The following is a 19,483-nucleotide window of genomic DNA, read 5'->3' on the forward strand; positions in this document are numbered from 1 at the left end:
ATCCTTAAAAAGGTCTGAAATCAGCTCTTACTAAGCAAACCTGTCAGGTTTTTGTAAGTAACTTCTTATTTTGGAATAACTTCAGATTTACAGAAAAGTTGCAAAGACAAACAAAAAACTCCCATACACCCCTGACCAGTTTCCCCTAATGTTAACATTTTATACTACTAAAGTACATTTGTTACAACTAAGAACCAACATTGGTACATTATTAAACTCCAAATTTTTATTTGGATTTCATTAGTTTTTCCACTAATGTCCTTTTTCCGTTCCAGGGTCCCTTCCAGGATGTCACATTGCATTTTGTCACCATATCTACTGTCTCCTTAGTCTTCTCTTAACTGTGATGGATTCTCAATCCTTTATCATTGTTCATCATCTTGACAGTTTTGAGAAGTACTGATTAGATATTTGGTATAATTTCTCTCTACTGGGGCTTGTCTGATGTTGCCTGATGTTTGTACACTGGGATTATAGATTTTAGAATAAGATACCACAGAAGTGAAATGCCCTTCTCATCACACATACTATCAACATGATTTATCACTGGTGAAATTCACTTTGATCACTTGGTTACGGCAGTGTTTGCCAGGTTTCTCTGCTTGTAAAGGTCTTTTCTTCTTTCTCATCATACTCTGCTTGTTGGAAGCCAAGTCACTAAATGCGGCCCATAATTCAGGGACTGGGGGGGATTAAGCGACACCTCCCAGAGAGGAATACCTACATAAGTGATTTGGGAATCCCTCTATGTACAAATTTACTTAATTGCTCATTTATACTAGTGTGCATTCATGTATATTGTCTTATACTTTGGGTATGAATCCAAAGCATTTATTTATTTTGGTGCTCATATTGTTCCAGCTTTGGTCATTGTGAATCCCATTAGGTTCTCGTATTCCTTGTAGTCCTTTGACATGCCTCTGTTCTTTTGTTTTTTGAGCACTTCCATACTTTTTGGCACTACAAAACGCTCCAGACTCATCTTGAATTTCCTGGTTTCACCCCCAGAATCAGCCATTTCTCCAAAGAAATTTCGTTCTTTTGTTGTAGAATGGTACTTAGAAATCAAGATCTGGGTGCTGAGCAGGCTTGTAGTGACTGTGTATCTCTGCTAATAGGACTTCTTATCTGATGGTGCTAGGAAATACATGTGTGCATACTAACCTATGTATATTCATGTCATAACTGCTTCTGTATCCATGTGTATCTACTGTGTGTCAATTTTGTGAGATGAGGAAGTTATGTTTATTATGTAAAAAAACCTTTAAAAAAAAGAAAAAAAAGGCTAATTGAAGAGTTAAGCTACTTTAGGCAATTCTTCAGAGGTTCTGGCCAGGTGATCTGATCATACAGTAAAAGACACTAAGAAATAATAACAGCAATTATTTACCAAGTACTTACGATTTACCATTTTTTAATTGAGATAAAATTGGCATAGAACATTATATTAGTTTCAGATGTACAACATAATAATTTGATATTTGTATACACTGCAAAGTGATCACGTCTAGTTATCATCCATCATCATACAAAATTACAATTTTTTTTATAATGAGAACTTTAAAGATTTATTCTCTTGGCAACTTTCAAATATGCAATAAAGTATTACTGCCTATAGTTGCCATGCAAAATTTACAAACCTTTAGCTAGACTCACCAGTTAAAAAAGAGAGAGAGCACAAATAAACAAAATCAGAAATGAAAGAGAAGTTATAACTGATACTACAGAAATACAAAGGGTCATAAGAGACTACAATGGACAATTATATGCCAATAAACTGAAGTAGGATAAATTCTTTGAAATATATAATTCCAAGACTGAATCCTGAAGACACAGAAAATCTGAATAGAAAGATTACTAGTAAGGAGACTGAATCAGTAATCAAAAAAACTTCTAACAAACAAAAGTCCAGGACCAGATGACTTCACAAGCGAATTCTACCGAACATTCAAATAAGATTTAATACCTATCCTTCTCAACTTCTTCCAGAAAACTGAAGAGGAGGGAACACTTCCAAACTCACTTTACGAGGCCAGCATTACCCTAACATCAAAACTAGACAAGGATACCAAAAAAAAAAAAAAAAAAAAAAGAAAAAGAAAGAAAATTATAAGCAATATCCCTGATGAACACAGATGTAAAATGTAAAAATCCTCAACAAAATATTAGCAAACCAAATTCAATAATACATTAAAAGGATCATACGCCACAATCAAGTGGGATTTATTCCCGGGATGCAAGGAGGATTCAGCACCTACAAATGAATCAACATGATACACCAAATTAACAAAATGAAGGAAAAAAATCAAATGACCATCACCACAGATGCAGAAAGAGCATCTATAAAATTCAATATCCATTCATGATAAAAACACTCTACAAAGTATGTACACAGGCAACATTACTCAACATAATAAAGGCCACATATGACAGGCCCACAGCTAGTACCAACTCAACAATAAAAAGCTGAAACTTCTCTTCTAAGATCAGGAAAAGTCAAGGATGGCCATGCTCACCCTTTTGTTCACTTTAAGAGCTCCTTCAATTCCAAATGACAACCCTGCCAGGTAGAGTACTCCTGGTTTTAAGTTTTTGGTTTGTTTGGTTTTTTTTTTTTTTCCTTTCAGCACTTTGAATATATCATGCCACTACCTTCTGTTCTGCAAAGTTTCTGCTGAAAAATCAGCTAACAGCTTTATGGGGGTTCCCTTGTAGGTAACAAGTTGTTTTTCTCTTGCTGCTTTAAAAATTCTCTCTTTAACTTTTGACATTTTAATTACAATGTGTCTCTGTATGGGTCTCTTTGGGTTCATCTTATTTGGAACTATCTGTAGACCTGCATGTCTGTTTCCTTCTCCAGGTTAGGGAATTTTCCAGCTGTTACTTCCTTGTTATTTTTTATGCCTTTTTTCTCTCTCCTCCTTCCAGGATTCCTATAATGCAAATGTTATTCTCCCGGATGTTATCCCACAGCTTCCTTAAACTTTACTTTTTCAAAGTTTTTTTTTTCTTTTTTCTGCTCCATCTGGGTGAATTGCATTGCCTTGTCGTCGAGGTCACTGATGAGTTCTGCTTCATCTGGTCTGCTGCTAAACCCCTCTAGTATATTTTGCAGCTCAGTTAGCACGTTCTTCAGCTTTGTGACTTCTGTTCGGCACTTATATTTTCTTTGTTGAAGTTCTCACTGTGTCAATCCATTCTTCTCCCAAATTCCATCAGCATCTTTATGACCATGACTTTAAACTCTTACCCACTAATAGATTACTTCTATTTCAGTAAGGTCTTTTTCAGAAGTTCTACCTTGTTCCTTCATTTGGAACACATTCCTCCATCTCATTTTTCCTGATTTTTTGTGTTTGTTTCTGTGTATTAACTGAAACAGCTACATCTCCCAGTCCTGAAGGAGTGCCCTTGTGTAGGAGATGAACTTCATCATTCAACCTTGACCTAGGTCTTGGCTGTCTCTTGAACCTTTGTGACTGTCTAAGCAGCCTGATTTAATCTTGAGAAGTTACAGTTGTTGAGAGCGTGCCAAGACCTGCCAGTGTTCCAGTGGGGGGGATTTTAGTCAGTACTAAATTTCAGAATAGTTGAAAGCCAGATTCCTGGGCAGCAGCGCTTAAAGTATGGAAATATACAGTCTGTAGGGCTATAATTGTTAACCCTGCTGGCCTCTAGAGTAGGAGATCTGGAGGGGTCCCCTGGATAACAGTTGCAAAAATTGAGGCTTCAGACAACACTCTAAGCTCCTTTCTGGGAGGTACCACCAGGCTGTAGCAAGGCCAAGGGAGAGCACAAGACGGTGTCTCCCTGTGTTCCCTCAGAGTGCTTTGGTAGCCTCAAGATGCATGGCAAACCTGAAGCCTGCTCCTCAGGTTAAAGCTTCAGAACTTGTAAATAAAGCCTTTTTTGCTAACAAACTGGAGTACATTTCAGTCAACTGTCTGTACAGCACCCTGGGCATGGCAGCCTGCCAAACAGTCTTTCCCATTGTTACAGTCCCATGGGGCCCTGAAACATAAAACCTCCTAGCCACCAGGGCCAGGGATCAAGGGGTGTCCCCTGTGTGGACTACACTTGCCCACAGCCTTAGTATGGCAGGGGAATAGCACTGGGGGCAGGGCACACCCACCATTGTTAGCAAGGCAGAGGGAGGCTGCTGTGTTTTTGAGTGTCCTCCTGTGCCAGCATCACAGAGGGAGCCTGCCAAAATGGTGCCCACCAGTGCCTCCATCCCCAGAGAAAGTCCCAACATGTCCCTGCCTCTCCAGAAGATTATTTAAGATTCACAAATAAAATCTCCTCCACATATAGCCTAGGCACTTTTCAAACTGCAGCTTTTATGCTAGGTTCTGGGGCAAGTGAGTCCATATGCGAGCCCTTTAAAAAGGAGTTTCTCAGATCCTACAGTCCTCTGGATCCCACAGATGTAAGCCCCACTGGGGACTTGTCTCTCCAGTGCAGGTCTGAAGGGTTGGGATGCCTGATGTGGGTCACAAACCCCTTGCTCTTCAGATAAAAGCTCCCTATATTGGGTTGCTGCACTGGGGATGGGGTTTTTGGTGAAACCTCATCTCTGTCTCCCTCATCTGTCTTGATGGGGTCCTTTTATCCTCTGTTGTGGAGGAACTCTTCAGCTAGCATTCAGTTCTTCTTCAGGGGGATTATTCCATATGTGGCTGTTGACGTGGTGTATCCTTGGGAAGGGGGGAGTTCCGGATCTTCCTACACTGCCATCTTGGACCAGCCCCTGCCAGGTATTTTTCTAGATGCTTTGAATGCAGCATCTCATGTGGTCCTCAAAATAACACTATGAGATAATAACTCTAGTAATATCTCCACTTTTGAGGTGATAGGTCCATATGGGAATATTAACTGGTTAACAGAAGAGAGAATAATTTGGATGCTGTAAATCATCCAGACCTGAAATAAAGGGCTACAGTCAAGAATGGTGCCGGTGTGGCTAGAAAAGGAGAAAGGGAAGGAAATTCACATTTAGATAGGCTCCTTCATATTTAGATAGGCTCCTTCACATTATATAGCATTTGGGTGTTTCAAATGTATTTTCATTTATGGGGAAACAGGAAAGAAAAACAGACATGCCTTCATTACTGATGGAATGGGGGAACCAGGGGCAAAGTGAAAGGAACTGTTCCAATGTTTCAAGCTTGAGCAACTGCAAAAAAAAAAAAAACCTGAAAGTAACAGGACATGAGAAAGTGAAGCTGGTTTTAGATAAGACAGTCTATGCAGTGCTCTGGAGTTGCTGAACTTAAGATGTCAGAGGAACAACTTGACTGGAAATGTCCAATAGTTAACTAGAGCTTGCTGGTTAAAGACATAAGTGAAAACCTGCAGTTATTTCTGTAACAGTGATAAGTGGAACTGTAAGAATATGTGAGAATTCTCTAAAGGAGAATTCAGAGAGACAAGGAACCCAAGCAAAATGCTGTAAAATTGTCTTGTAGATCTATTTCATCTGTAGTTCGCATAGATGTATAAGTGGTTTTGCTCCTATACCAAACCATCTGACAATGGAACATAGGCTGCAGAGCAGAAAGCAATCTTCTATTTTCCCCAAATCTACACATTTCAGGCTTTAAATAGACTGGAAGCATCTTGAATGGAAATATTTAAGATCTTAGAATCCTCAGGGTACTTGTATTTCTTGGTATTAGCTTTATGATATTATCATTTCTCAAAACAAATATGACATGTGCAAATCTAAAGGGAGAATTTATATTTGATTCTTCTATGTAATGGCAACTTTGTAACAATTTCAATCCACTTCAAATCATCTAGTCTATAAAATATGATGTTTGGGGCTTGTCTGAATGTAACTTGGGCTTGGCAGAGTAGATGGAATACAGATAAAACAAAGTCAGCCATGAGTTGGTTTTTAAAGCTGGGTGATGCTTATACAAGAGTTCATCATACTATTCTCAAGATTTTATATCAGGCTTGAAATTTTCCTTAATAAAACATTAAAAATCATCTAAACTAAACTATAATTCAAGTCTACCCTATCAAACTGCAAATAGTGTTCTGGTAATGAAGAAAATAGAAACAAAAAAGAAAAGTGCATTTTAAATGTAGTTTGACTACATAAATCTTTGTGTTAACTTAAAATTTTTATGAACAATAATAAAGAACAAATCCTTACCACTCCTATGCCTTCAAAAGCAAACACAGCGGTACCAAAAAAAAGTGGGTATTTTTTCCAACCAGCCACTATTGGAAGATTGTGGGGATTTGGCATATTCTGGAGAAAGAAAAAAAAAACAAGAGAAGTTACATCTTTACTTATTTTAAACAATGTAAAATGAAAGCGTGACATCATATACTTATGAGCTTCACAGTAACAAATGTATGTTATAAAAGTGAATAATTCTTTCAATAAACACTTTAAGCACCTATGTTAAATGTAGCCAAGCTGTTAGAATTTCACTGCCAAAAGCCATTGTTTCCCTCATGCCCACACATTCTATCTGAGCTCAATGCTCCCGATTACCTGTTTCCACCTTCAAGTCCCAGGCTGTTCACACTGGGTATGGCTCCTGGCACAACAGGAAATAACATAAGCATACTCAGTCTGAACTGAGTGCCATATAGTCAGTTATCAACCACTGCTCATGGTGTCCAGTGAAATTCATTTTCTACTCTGTTTTGCTCTTTCCATCTCCAAGTCACCTGGTTCCTGATTTTGGCTTTCTACCTCATAACTCTGCTGCTTCCTTGTAAAGGTCTCCTTGATGCAGTGTCTTACACTTTAACCAGCCAGTTGCCATTACTCTTATTATTCGTACATACTCCTTGACCCTGGCTTTGATTACTCAGCCCCGACCCACAGCCTTGTTCCAACTTTTGCCATCCGGAGACTCACAAACTGTACATCTTGTTCAAGATCTCTGGTTCCACAACGACTATATCTTCCAGCTATCCCAAGTCTGCTTCCTACTCTGTTTACCACCCTGTGTTCTCTGCCCTCCTTAACTGGAAGTGGAATTCAAGATCAAGAAAAGAGGATGAAAAAAATAACCTGAAGTGTAAAAGCACATGGATAATTTGGGTAATAAAGAGGTCTAGAATATCAGAAGCGTAGGGAGACTTGTGTGATATAATGGTTATCCATGATGGAAAATACAAGTTATGGTCAAAATGAAAGGGATATTTAAGTGTTTGGGTCATCTGAGAATACCTGTTATTCAAGACTCACACTGTTCCCTCTACCTAAGGAACTACGTTTTCTGCTCCACTAATTCTTACATGTTCAGGTAAGGGGTCGTGAACTACAGCCTTATGAGATGGTCCTGCCTGTTCCCTTCCATCTTATGTACAATAAGAAAATGTCTACAGGTTTTAGAATTCAGGGCAGGGGGAATGAAACAGACCCATCATAACAGAGTTTGTGATAAACTGCCAATGGAGGTTTTAGGACAATTGCAACAGCAATATACAAAATGGATTGGCTCAGGAAAGACTAGAGCAGGCATTCTTGACCTTTTCTGAGTCCTCAGCCCCTTAGAGATGAAAGCTATACACTGCTCAGTAGAAGAATGCATATATACATACAGAGATGCTAAATCTTGCAAATAATTTTAAGGGATCTGCAGATCCCCTGAATCCCATCAACCAATGTTTTTTTAAGGATAGTCCTTGTAGGGTTAGGATCCCCAGACTTCAGACAATGAAATCAGCTGAGGTTGCATACTTCAGACAGACAGGCTACAGATTAGTGAGTGGCAGTGAATGAAGTGGTGGCAGCAAAAACAGGTTCAGAAGTCAAAGAAAATTATAAAACTACATCTCGAGACTGGTTCAAATCTTGTAAGAATAAAGAAAACACTAGTGAGTTCTTTGTTTCCTATTACACAGTGTACTGAGGCACTCCTAAATCTTACAACTCAATAGGGTAGGTATCACTATCTTCTGCAGCAGTGTCACAAAGCCCAGAAACAGATTTACCAAGATTCAAAACCCAGCCTGAAGACAAAGCCTGCGCTCTGTGTCACACACTTTGCCAGCTGAGCAGGAGCCCCAAGTTTACTGATTATCTCCTGTGTGCCACATGACGAAGTAGGGGTCTTCACACATCATTACTTTTACCTCCAAAGTGAACAAAGAATTAGTTATAAGAACCATAGGTTAAAAACGGTTAAAAACATGTTATACTTACCCTAACGACATACTGATAAATTATCACAAGACTGACAGCCATGGAAAGGTTGGCGAGGAATGAAAGCACAAACAGATTCTTTAGCTCACGAATGAAGACCAAAAGAATTATAAATGGAAGAAAGCAAAGCATATATATCCTTAGGTCAATACTTCTTCTCTCACATGGATTTGATGAATTGGTACTATTCAAAAGTAACACTTTACTCTCCAGGAATCCTTCATGAACCTACATAGGATTACCAGGAGAATAAGGAAGAGGGGGAGAAAAAAACTTTCATCAACTTATAAGTGACAAAATATCAAGAAATTACCTTTACAATAAATGTTTATATTTTTTCAAGATATTCTAGCTTCCTAGAAATACATATTTATCAAATTTAAGGATAATTAAAATAGGATAATTCTTCTTTGCAAAACAACTTCTTTTATCATACTGTAAAAATAAAGTTCACTAGAAAATTATGAGGATGAATTTACCAATTTATTTTGAAGTTTTGTGCTCATGATTCCAGCAAAGGCTCAACCTGCTTCTGAGATAATCAAAAGTGGATGTATACTTGCCTAGAATGACCATATTCTACTCCAGATATCCTACTCTGACTTACTCTCTTCAGAGAATGTAACAAGCTCATATACCTCTTAGAAATGTACAGTAGTCAAGATAAAGTTTAGAAATCATAGCCTAACTTTAAAGCTGTTTTATAAAACAACTGTTTATAAATTATCATCACTATCAAGGGGGTGCCTGGCTGGCTCAGGCAGTTAGAGCATGTGACTCTTGATCTTGGGGTTGAGTTCAGGTTCCATGTTGGGTATAGAGATTACTTAAAAATAAAATCTTTTAAATAAATAAATAATCATCACTATCAATACATGCATGGCCATGTGCTAGATGTAGATAAATTTTTGCTAGAGCAAAAAACTTCAATAAATCAACTTTACCTTCAAATTAATTCAGCCACTTCTATATACCAACATTCAGTGTTCAAGAGTTACAGTAATTTGTAGGTTCCACATATTAAAACTTGTCTCATTCAATTAATCACATAATCCAACTTGCTAAAACAAAAATGAAATTATACAGGACTCTACAAACACTCTTACAAACTCACAGCAGAGGTATATAATATTATAATTTAAATGCTAGGGAAAATCTATTTGCCCACAAACACTCTACACCCTCCTTTGAACACAATGACATTATCAAGTCTCTAGATACTTAAATTCTTAAGAACAAGATCCTATAATAATAATAGGGAACATTTTTTGAGTACTGAACTAAATATATACAACATCTCATCTAATCCTCAAAACAACTGTCTGAGATGGGTAGTAGTATTAATGTCAACTTATAGTTGAGGAAACTGAGGTTTAAAGAAGGGCCTTAAAAAAAACCTTACATAATATCAAGCCAGTAAGTGGTAGTTCTAGGATCCAAACCTGGCGGGAGACACTAGAATTTAGCTTATGACCGCTGCATGTTAACTGGACCAAAATACTGCAATTTGGAAAGGGGAGGCCCCTTGCTCAACTAGCCACCTGCCCTCTACTTTGACATCTCTCTCTCTAAATATAATAAGTATTAAGGGGCCCATAAGTCAGAAGTTTAGAACAAAATTATAATATGATTAACAATTCAACTGTTTCCTATATACTACATAGAAACAAAATTATATAGAAGTATAATTCTATACTTCTAATTTGTGATAAACAATGTTTAGTATCACTACAAATGTACACATCACCTTAAACTGCAGGCAATGTATTTACTAGTTTTAAGTTAGATAGGCAATTTGTAACTCGTACTGGACTAACAAACTCTCAGGTTATACCATGAACCATTTAAGAAATGCATACCTCACACATTTATCTTGTAATTGGCCATCAAAACTTTGTATTTTAATTTTTTTTTTTTTTTTTTTTTTTGAGAGAGACAGAGAGAGAGAGAGAGAGCGCGCAAGCAGGGGAGGAGCAGAGAGAGAGGGAGACACAGAACCCAACAGGCTCTAGGCTCTGAGCTGTCAGCACAGAACGTGATGCGGGCCTCAAATCCACAGACCATGAGACCATGACCTGACCCAAAGTCAGTCGCTCAATCAACTGAGCCACCCAGGCGCCCCCAAAACTTTCTATTTGAGAATCTGAAATTAGAAGCAAAATTGGTAATTCACATTGCTTGGCTTTTAAAAACATATTTTATTTGTTGACTCGTTTTCCCAGTAACAAAATTATTTATAGCCAAATGCTTCTGTATCAAAGAAGTACCACCCATAATCAGATTAGATAATGATCAACATTAAGCTCTAACAAGGATACCTGGCAAGAGAAAATCAGTTATATAACCAATTTTAAAAAGGGTTGTTTGAATGGTGAGATGGTTGGGAACATGAAATTAATTCTACCACAAATATCTCAGAATAATTTAGTATTCTTTGCCAGAAAAATGATTATAAAAATCATCAGGATTAAAAAATAAAATAAAGTGTAGATACATACCCAGAGCAAGATTCAGGTAAACATTTGAGTCCTTTGGTGCCCTCTAGAGACAGATATTGGCTATCTAATAGGACTTCCTATGATCTCACATGTTTACCAAAATGCAAAACACTGAAATAAATATTATAAAATAAAATTACTAAATTCAGTTGTTTCCATTTAAAGCTTAAATTTACTAAAATCTGCTACTTATTAATTTTCAATGATTCAGTAATTTAATGGTTAAAATTCCAAAGGTAGATTATGTTCTTCAGCAAAGTTAAAATAAATACAAAAGTAAAAAGCCTTAACGCCCTATATTTGTATACTGCTTTACATTTTGCAAAGGCTTTCACAAACCTTTTGTCACCTGAGCCTCATGATAAGTTTAGGAGGAACAATGGGAGATTTTGTTATTATTCCCATTTTACATATAAGGAAACTGAGGCTTGACCAGGGATAAGGAGATCTTGCCCAATGTGTGATTTAAAACTGAGAGACAAGCAATTTGAATGTGGATATTCTGTCTTTAAAATACACGGTCTTAAGTATCACTATATCTTTTTTTCTCTTAATATCCCTTTCTCACTCTTCATTCCCAAAAACACTATTTTATCTACCTGAAATGTTCTAGAGTATCTTCGAGTAGGAACAGAGGGGAGCTACAATAACCACGACGGATTAAATCATCGGAGGTACTATCCATTCATTTTCTCCTGCCAATTGTCCACAATGACTTAATGGGACCAAAAAAAAGTCCTGTGGCAGTCAGAGTAGGAGGTTCACACATCTGTATGGCAACTAACCCCTTACTTCTCTGATCTGCTAAAATATTGCAACTTTGATTTTATGTAGATTAACGTGGTAATAAACTTACAGTTTTTAACTCTAACAATAGTAATTGGTAACATATAATCAACCAGTGTGTCTACTCTTGGAGACTGCTATAAAATGTGAGAGAACAGATCTGCAGAGAGTGAAAATCTCTGATGCTACTGTTTCAATAACCATCTGTCTGCTCTGCTGAGGTGAAGTGTTCACCATTGCTTTCAACTTTTCTCAAGTCTGCGTATCTTTTACCATGTTGCTTTTTATAACTCAAAGGACTTTCACTGTTCCATCTATAGCAGGCATTCTTCTCCCAGAGAGTCACTTTTTCTGCCTGGTCTTCTTAGAACATGTGCAAATGAGTTAAATTCTTCCATTCAACTTTGGAAGCAACTGATAATATTTCATAGGAGAAAGTCACCAACCCTAAGCTTATAGACATTTATTGTATGCATTTACATACTCTATGTCATATGCACACACACGCACAACTAAAATCAGACAAGGTCCTGTCCAGTGATGAACAATTAATGTAATGGGTGGCACCAGTGTGTCATAGACCTAGTTCGCAGTTTAATCTGCATGACTTAGGGCACACTGCTCATGCTTTGTGAGATTTAGTTTACACATTCAAAAAATGAGCATTGTACATGACAGAGTAGTGGTAAAAACTAAATGAAAAACTAAATGAAAAATGCAATACTTTATTAATATAAGATTATTAGGCATTGCTAGCATTATTCTTAAATTCACATCAAGTTTGTGGTGGCTCTCTTAGAACATAATAGAAAAGATACATGACTACCATGTTGTATAATCCTGGAAAAGGATCATTTTTCATCATATTCTACATAAATGACTGGTAAGATGGTATGTCTTATCAGTTCTTGACAACAGATAGTCTCTTGACTGAGTTAGTAGTCAAAAGAATATGCAACTTGTGGAATTAAATACTTGTAAGTCAAAAGCACACTGTCTATAATGAGTAATGCTAACGAAAGCATCTACTCTCCTATTTGTAAGGAAGGGTTGACTCCGTGAGCCTTTCCAACATTAAAAATCTAAGCTAGGGGCTTTAGCAAATTATGGCCCAAATACCAGATCCAGCCTACCACCTAAATTCTTGAAATAAAGTTTTATTGGAATATTGCCATATATATTTGTTACTATCATTATTGTCTATGGCTAAGTCAAGAAGACCATATGACCTGCAAAACTGGAAATACTTATTATCTGGACCTTTCCAGAAAATTTGTCATTCCTGGTCTAAATATAAAATGAAGCATACTTTATACTTGAAAAAGTGAGTCAAATATATACTTATATATCTACATATAGGTTCTTTAGAAAACATATTCTTATCATTTTGCATTAAAATACCTACAAGTACTGTATCTTACTATGTAAGATGTCTACTATTGTACAATGCACATATGGATAGTTAACAAATGTTATTGATTAAAATAATGATTAAAGCAGAACAGGGTGTAATGTACTAGTTACAAGTGAAAGTGCATAAAGAAATGTATTTTGGCGCTGTTTTGATAGGGGAGCTTTTTTATTTCAGTGCTTTGCATGTTTGTTCAAACTGACAGTCTCTACCAAGACTGCAAACCACTTCCTTTAAAAGTGAACCCTTAAAATATGGAGAGAATTACAGAACACTACACATTTTTGGACATGGTATCTTTTTAGACAATAGCAATAATTACTGGATTTTAGTAATGCCCTCTTTTAACTTCACTTTTTAGGTTGCTGGCTAAACCACATATGTTTACTTATAAAAAAATCAATTTAAAAATATGCTTCCAAAACATCTGTGTATCTGCTTTTGAGGCCTAAATTTCAAGTATGTAAGAATCAGTCAAATTATGTCCGGTTCTGATCTGACATAACAAACATTACTGATATACAATGGCAAGAAAAGTAAAATCAACAACAGCAGCAGAAAATCCAACTTACAAAAAAGAAGACTAAAGGAAAATTTACAAAGGAACATGCTTTATGAAAGCAACACATTTTCATATTCACCATGGTTTACTCAAAGGAAATATGATGCCAAAACTATGGAATGGGAAGAAACTGATCTCCGTAACTGAAGAGAAATACTTACTTGTTTTACATTTTCAGCTAAGAAGACAATATAAACACTACAGAATCCCAGCTGTGTTATCACCAGAAAAAAGTCAACCACACTCCTGAAAAGAGATACCCACAAGTAAGTATCAATAAGAGCTGCTGATATATTAATATATTTTTCTCTTTTTAAACTATTTGAAAACATTTTATCATAGCTTATATTCTTGTCATTTCCTTAAATAAAATAAGTAAATAAAATTTATTTCCTCAAAGACCACACATTTGCTATCAGTATGTGAACTAGTGAAGTATTACTCACCAAAAGGATGTTCCATTCAGCTAAAAGGCCAACATTTCCCTATCATTTATTTCTGAAATTCAACAGTCTGAGTATATGCTTATAAAATGATTTCATGAAAAAATTTCATCTTTTAGATCAAGCCTATCTCCTCTACTTCTTGAGCCTTTTCTGATTAACCCAGTGTATTTCCCAGCTCTCTTGGCTTCATGTCATTTGCAAATGTTATGAGTGAGCATGCTCTCCACTATCCAAATCACTAATAAGAACATGAAATGGGAGAGGACTGGGGGTGTGGCCCTAAATCATAAACCAAAGACTTATCCAGTAGCTTAGCTCTGAGTAAGCTCCAGTAGTATCTCTTAATGAGATAACTTAAGAAAATTCCAGCTACAGGGGTACCTGGGTGGCTCAGTCGGTTAAGCATCTGACTCTTGATTTCGGCTCAGGTCATGATCTCAGGGTTCATGAGATGGAGCTCTCCGTCGGGCTCCGCACTAACAGGGGTGCAAGGTGCTTGGGATTCTCTCTGTCCCTCTCCCTCTCCCACTCATGATCTCTCTCAAAATAAATGAACAAACATTAAAAAGAGAGAGAGAGAGAGAGAGAGAGAGAGAGGGAGAGAGAGAGAGAGAATTCCAGCTACATAAAATAGTGTACAGAAATGAGAAAGGGATGCCACCAGTTAAATTTGCATAGTTTGGGTATTGAGTTTAATCAAGTTATAAATCTGCCTGCATATTATTAATATGCAGCCCATACGTCTCTATTTTGTCCAGGGAATGATGAGTAACTACAATAGCATTCACCTACTAATTCATTGTAGTCTTTGCTTGACAATCAATGTCAAGCTGTCAAACAATCTGGTCTACAAGTCTACAGACCTTCCTTCTCTCATTTGAAATTGGATGGGTCCTTGCTTATTTTCATTCTTGCCATAACTATAGCTCTCATGGTTCTTCAGGGATCTCCTTATTGTAAAGAATCTTACTACCCTGAAATGAATTCAAGTTTCTTCTTTCTGATGAATTACGTTTAATTATGTTTAAGTATTCCCTTAAGATCTTTTCATCCACCTTGGATTTTAGCATCTTACCAACAATCATTCCAGCCGCATCTACATGAAAGTCATTCTTCTTGACAGAAAAAATAGACAAAGCTGTCTCTACTCTGGGGCAGAAGAAGGAAGAAGATAGGATTCTGGGGCAAATCCTAGGGCTTTTAGTCTGCTTTCCTCCTTCTTCTACTTGGCATATCAAGAACTCTGAGAAGCTCATAAATAAACCGAACTTCCTGCAAATTCCCAGAAAGGTCATATTTAACCATGAACTCTACTAGCACTCCACTGTTCTTTTCCTTCTTTTAATTTCCACAGCACATATCATTTGTACCACTGTCAGCATTTTGTTGATTACCTATGCCTATTTTTCCAGTCCTGTTTTCAGCTGGCTTTGATCAGCCATGTCCACCAATGATGAAGTTACATTTAAATGATAAGAAAGCAAAATAAGATTATGCTAAAATACACACTTCAAATGTTCTATGAGCATGAAAGCCAAACACCACAATTTTATCTAAAATAATGAGACTGCAACATTTTTCTTGCTTTTTCTCCTTTCCTCAAAAAAAATATTAACATGACTATATCATAGGTTAGCCAGATGCTTTATAAATATCATTTTATTTAAAATACTATGATAATCCTGGGGCGCCTGGGTGGCTCAGTCAGCTAAGCATCTGACTTCGGCTCAGGTCATGATCTCACGGCTGTGGGTTCGAGCCCCTCATTGGGCTCTGTGCAGGCAGCTCAGAGCCTGGAGCCTGCTTCCGATTCTGTGTCTCCCTCTCTCTCTGCCCCTCCCCTGCTCACACTCTGTGTCTCTCTCCTTCAAAAATAAATAAACATTAAAAAAAAATGTTTAAATACTATGATAATCCTATGAAGTAAGTATCACCATAAACTCATCTGATAACGTGAAAACTAAAACAAAATGATAAATCATTTGACTCAGTTCATAAAATTGAAAAATGGCAGAGTTGAGATTTGAACCCAAGCCTGTCTAACTCTAAAGATTATGTTTATCCCCCCAGCTTTATCACGCTTCTATTCACATATCCTGTCAACTTAAAACACTTGAAAAGTAATGTGATTTTGATAACCAGATACTAGAAACATAGTAAGTGCTTACCGTCCCCATGCTGCTTGCTTCTGAAGACAACTCCAAGGACTTACTTCCATAGCAAAACTCACAGTGTCACTATAACCCAATGTTGACTTTTTAAACCTGCAATTTAAGGACGTACATGCACATGAAAAAGGCAAATTTTAAGTTAGTCCGTAAATCCAACCCTTGAAAAGAACATCGAATACATAGAAAATAATAAACGTAAGGGTATACAATAACAGAGGAGCTTTTGAGATTTCAAGATCTGCACACCCTAAGATATGTCTCATGAAATTTTAAGTCTTTTTACTAATATATTAGCTTTTATCTACTGTTAAAGTTTATAAATTTGGAAAAGTCATATGACATAAATATTTGTGCTTCACTGATTTAAATATTTAAATTACCTAAAAACATCAACTACATTGTTCAAGCCTAAATTATTCATTCTTAAAAGAGCATGATTTTATGCATCTGCACAGGGCTTTACAACATATTACACATAAACTATCTTATCTAATACTTAGCCCCATGAGGTAGCTATTATTTCCCTATGTTCTCTTTCCCACTTTTTTTCAAGTATCATTATTATTTAAAGACGATAAATGACTTGCTCAAAGTTTTAAGAACATTTAACAACAACAACAAAAAGAGTTAAAATCAGAATATTAGTTTATTAGAAAAGGCAATATTTATTTTTAAAAAAGTCCACTGTGCAGTAGAAGCATTTCATGATACAAAAATAAAGAAAAAGAATATTATTTTATTGACTATTTACCAACCCACGTATCAGCAAAGAACACCAAAGGCACTATACCCTAAAATGAAATCCAAACAAATTAAGGACCATTACTCTATAACTAAAAGTAGTGCTGGGGCCTCCATTTCCTCCAGGTCTTTCCTGATTTTTTTTTTTATTCATATGAAAAGAAATCATTCCATTTCACTACTAAGGTTATCATTTAAGAGGAATAAATATATTCTGACCAGATTTCAATCACAGGAAATATCTTTTTACATATTTATTATTTTAGACTTGTCTATATAACAGGTTAGAGAAACTCAATTATTAGTTGTAAAGCACAGTTAAGACTATCTAATGTTTTAAATCAATACATAGCTTTAAAATAAATAAAATACACTTAACAAATTTACATTTACCTCTGACACAGAAAGTGACTGCACCGTACCAAAATGTGCATACAGTGAACAGAAATAATTCCTATAAATACGAGGCTGATTGGTCCAAGCTGTGGGGGGAAAATGTATAAGGTTTAAATATTTAAGTTTAACAGAAATTAAATTGCCTTATAAGCAATGAGCCAATGGACTACTCTTTTGTGGAAACAAATTTTGTTGGGCAAAATAATTAGTCATTTGCATAAAGGAAAATTCATAAACTTGATACTGAAAGAATTTCAGCAATACTTACAACAAGGACATAGGACTTCATCTCATCAGCTTGCCTATCCAAACCCATGAATACAGAGTATAGCTATGCAATAAGCTAGGATAGCATACAACATCACAGTTAACCTCAGATGGTAAGTCTATGACCATCTGTCCCACCATTATAATTAAATGCAACTATGAATCACTATCTGAATGACCAGAAAGCACTATGCCAATCTGGGATGGTGCTTGTTGAGCACTTACTTTGTGTGAGGAAGTATGCCAAGAAAAAGATTATTTAAGAAAGTGGTACATAAAAAATTACAAGTATTTGTTTACTAAAATCAAAGTAATGCCTGGGTTATTGAGAACCCAACAAAATATTGTCAAAACTTATTTTTATAATCAGAAATTTGTATGTCTCTCTAAATTAGGGTGGACAACATCAACTGCAGGGAAAGGTGGCACTTAAAACTGTTCTTAGAAAACTGGTAAGGGTTTAAGACTCTGAAAAAAGGTTAAATATAATTGCATTACTTCATAGGTGAATTCTCCTTCCTGAGAGTCTCTGCAATTACAATAATTGGTTATAATAATACTTTGCATATTTGTTTTCAAAACATATTGTTATTCCTTTTCTTAACTGTTAACTCTTTAAATCTGAAAACTAGATTTCATTCTCCATTTTAAAAACTATAAAATTTCACCAATACAAACAAGCTACTCTATAAATACATCTCTTGATATGAGTACACTGCTTAAATCTCTGAAAAATCCAAAAGAATAATAAGATGTAACCATACTTGGAAAAATCAAATACTATTTTAGGATCTTTCTGTCACATGCTATAAATAAATAATTAAGCAGAGATTAAAAGAGTAATTAATTCTCATTTTTTATTAAATGTTACTATTATTGTTCACCCAATATTATCAATACAAACTCACTGTCACCTGAACAGGTTATGTGTGAACAGGCCAGAAGTTAGCCTGCAATTTTTGCTGTAATCAAGACTGATAACTGTAATTTAGCTAGAGGACACGAAGAGAAGTCTTACCACTATGCCTGCGTTTTTTATTGCCAGTGGAAGCCCTAAAAGGCCAGTTCCAATATTTCCTTTAAGAAGATGCATAAGAGTTTGCACAAACCTGAAAAGTAAAAGTTGTAAGATTTAAACATGTTAGGAAAAAAGCTAATAAAAATCACATGATCATTGTTTTAGCATTGGAAAGGAACCGAAAATTAATCTAGGCAAAGAATCAAATAGCACTCCACTCAACCAGAAGTTGAATTGGCCAGAGATCATATTTGGTTCAAGTCCTATCTTTGCCATTTAAAAGTAGAACATGGAAAATTATTATGGAGATTAAATTAGATATTTGAGTGAAAAATATTTTTGTACATATTAAAGAAATACAGAAAAGGTAATTTTCTCCTAAGATTCTTTGCTGCTATGACATTCAGAACAATACCAAAGATTATGTATGGCTAGGCTGATAATACAAAGCAATTTATTGACACTGACTACTGTCATCATGGTATATGTGATCTATGATTATCAACCTAACAGGGGCTTAATTAAAAGAAAAATCACACAAGTTTTAAAACTATGCGTATCATCAGGTAAGATAAATACTAATTAACATTTAGACACCGAGTACTCCCTAAGGTATTTCACCTAAGTTTCCAGGAGGCATTTGAAGGAAGTCTCTTGACCAAGAAAAAATAAACTAGGAAGAATAGCCCAAATTTCAAACGTGTAAAACAAACATGCTTGCCTCATTTTTTTTTAGTTCATACTGTTCTTTTATGATCACTTAAAATGTAACTTTGCTTAACAGTTAAATTACTATTGCTGTAAGAACTTACTCAAATCTATTAATGATGACAAAATAACAAAAAAGGGTTCTAAAAGGTTCCACTGCTTTCTTACCACCACTTTGTTTCACACCATTAACTCAGCATAAAAAAAGTGTTTACTACCCCTCACCGCCTAATTCGTAACTCCTAACTATTTCAGAAGCCACTGCTCTTAAAATTTCTATTCCTTTCAATCAGATCTCCCTTC

The 19,483-nt window shown here is 35.9% G+C and overlaps 1 protein-coding gene across 1 annotated transcript in view; it reads right to left on the bottom strand.

Moving 5' to 3' along the window:
* Positions 1 to 19,483, bottom strand: part of SLC36A4 (solute carrier family 36 member 4) — a 49,805-nt gene that overhangs the window by 18,113 nt on the left and 12,209 nt on the right. The window contains exons 3-8 of the mRNA XM_027040014.2: positions 18,473 to 18,563; positions 17,185 to 17,273; positions 16,048 to 16,143; positions 13,595 to 13,679; positions 8,177 to 8,404; positions 6,164 to 6,262 (exon numbers count right to left, since the gene is read on the bottom strand). Of these exons, the coding sequence (XP_026895815.1) occupies positions 6,164 to 6,262; positions 8,177 to 8,404; positions 13,595 to 13,679; positions 16,048 to 16,143; positions 17,185 to 17,273; positions 18,473 to 18,563 (688 nt within the window). The remainder of the gene's footprint in view (positions 1 to 6,163; positions 6,263 to 8,176; positions 8,405 to 13,594; positions 13,680 to 16,047; positions 16,144 to 17,184; positions 17,274 to 18,472; positions 18,564 to 19,483) is intronic.

Source organism: Acinonyx jubatus, chromosome D1 (genome assembly GCF_027475565.1).
Source record: "Acinonyx jubatus isolate Ajub_Pintada_27869175 chromosome D1, VMU_Ajub_asm_v1.0, whole genome shotgun sequence".
Classification (NCBI taxonomy): domain Eukaryota; kingdom Metazoa; phylum Chordata; class Mammalia; order Carnivora; family Felidae; genus Acinonyx; species Acinonyx jubatus.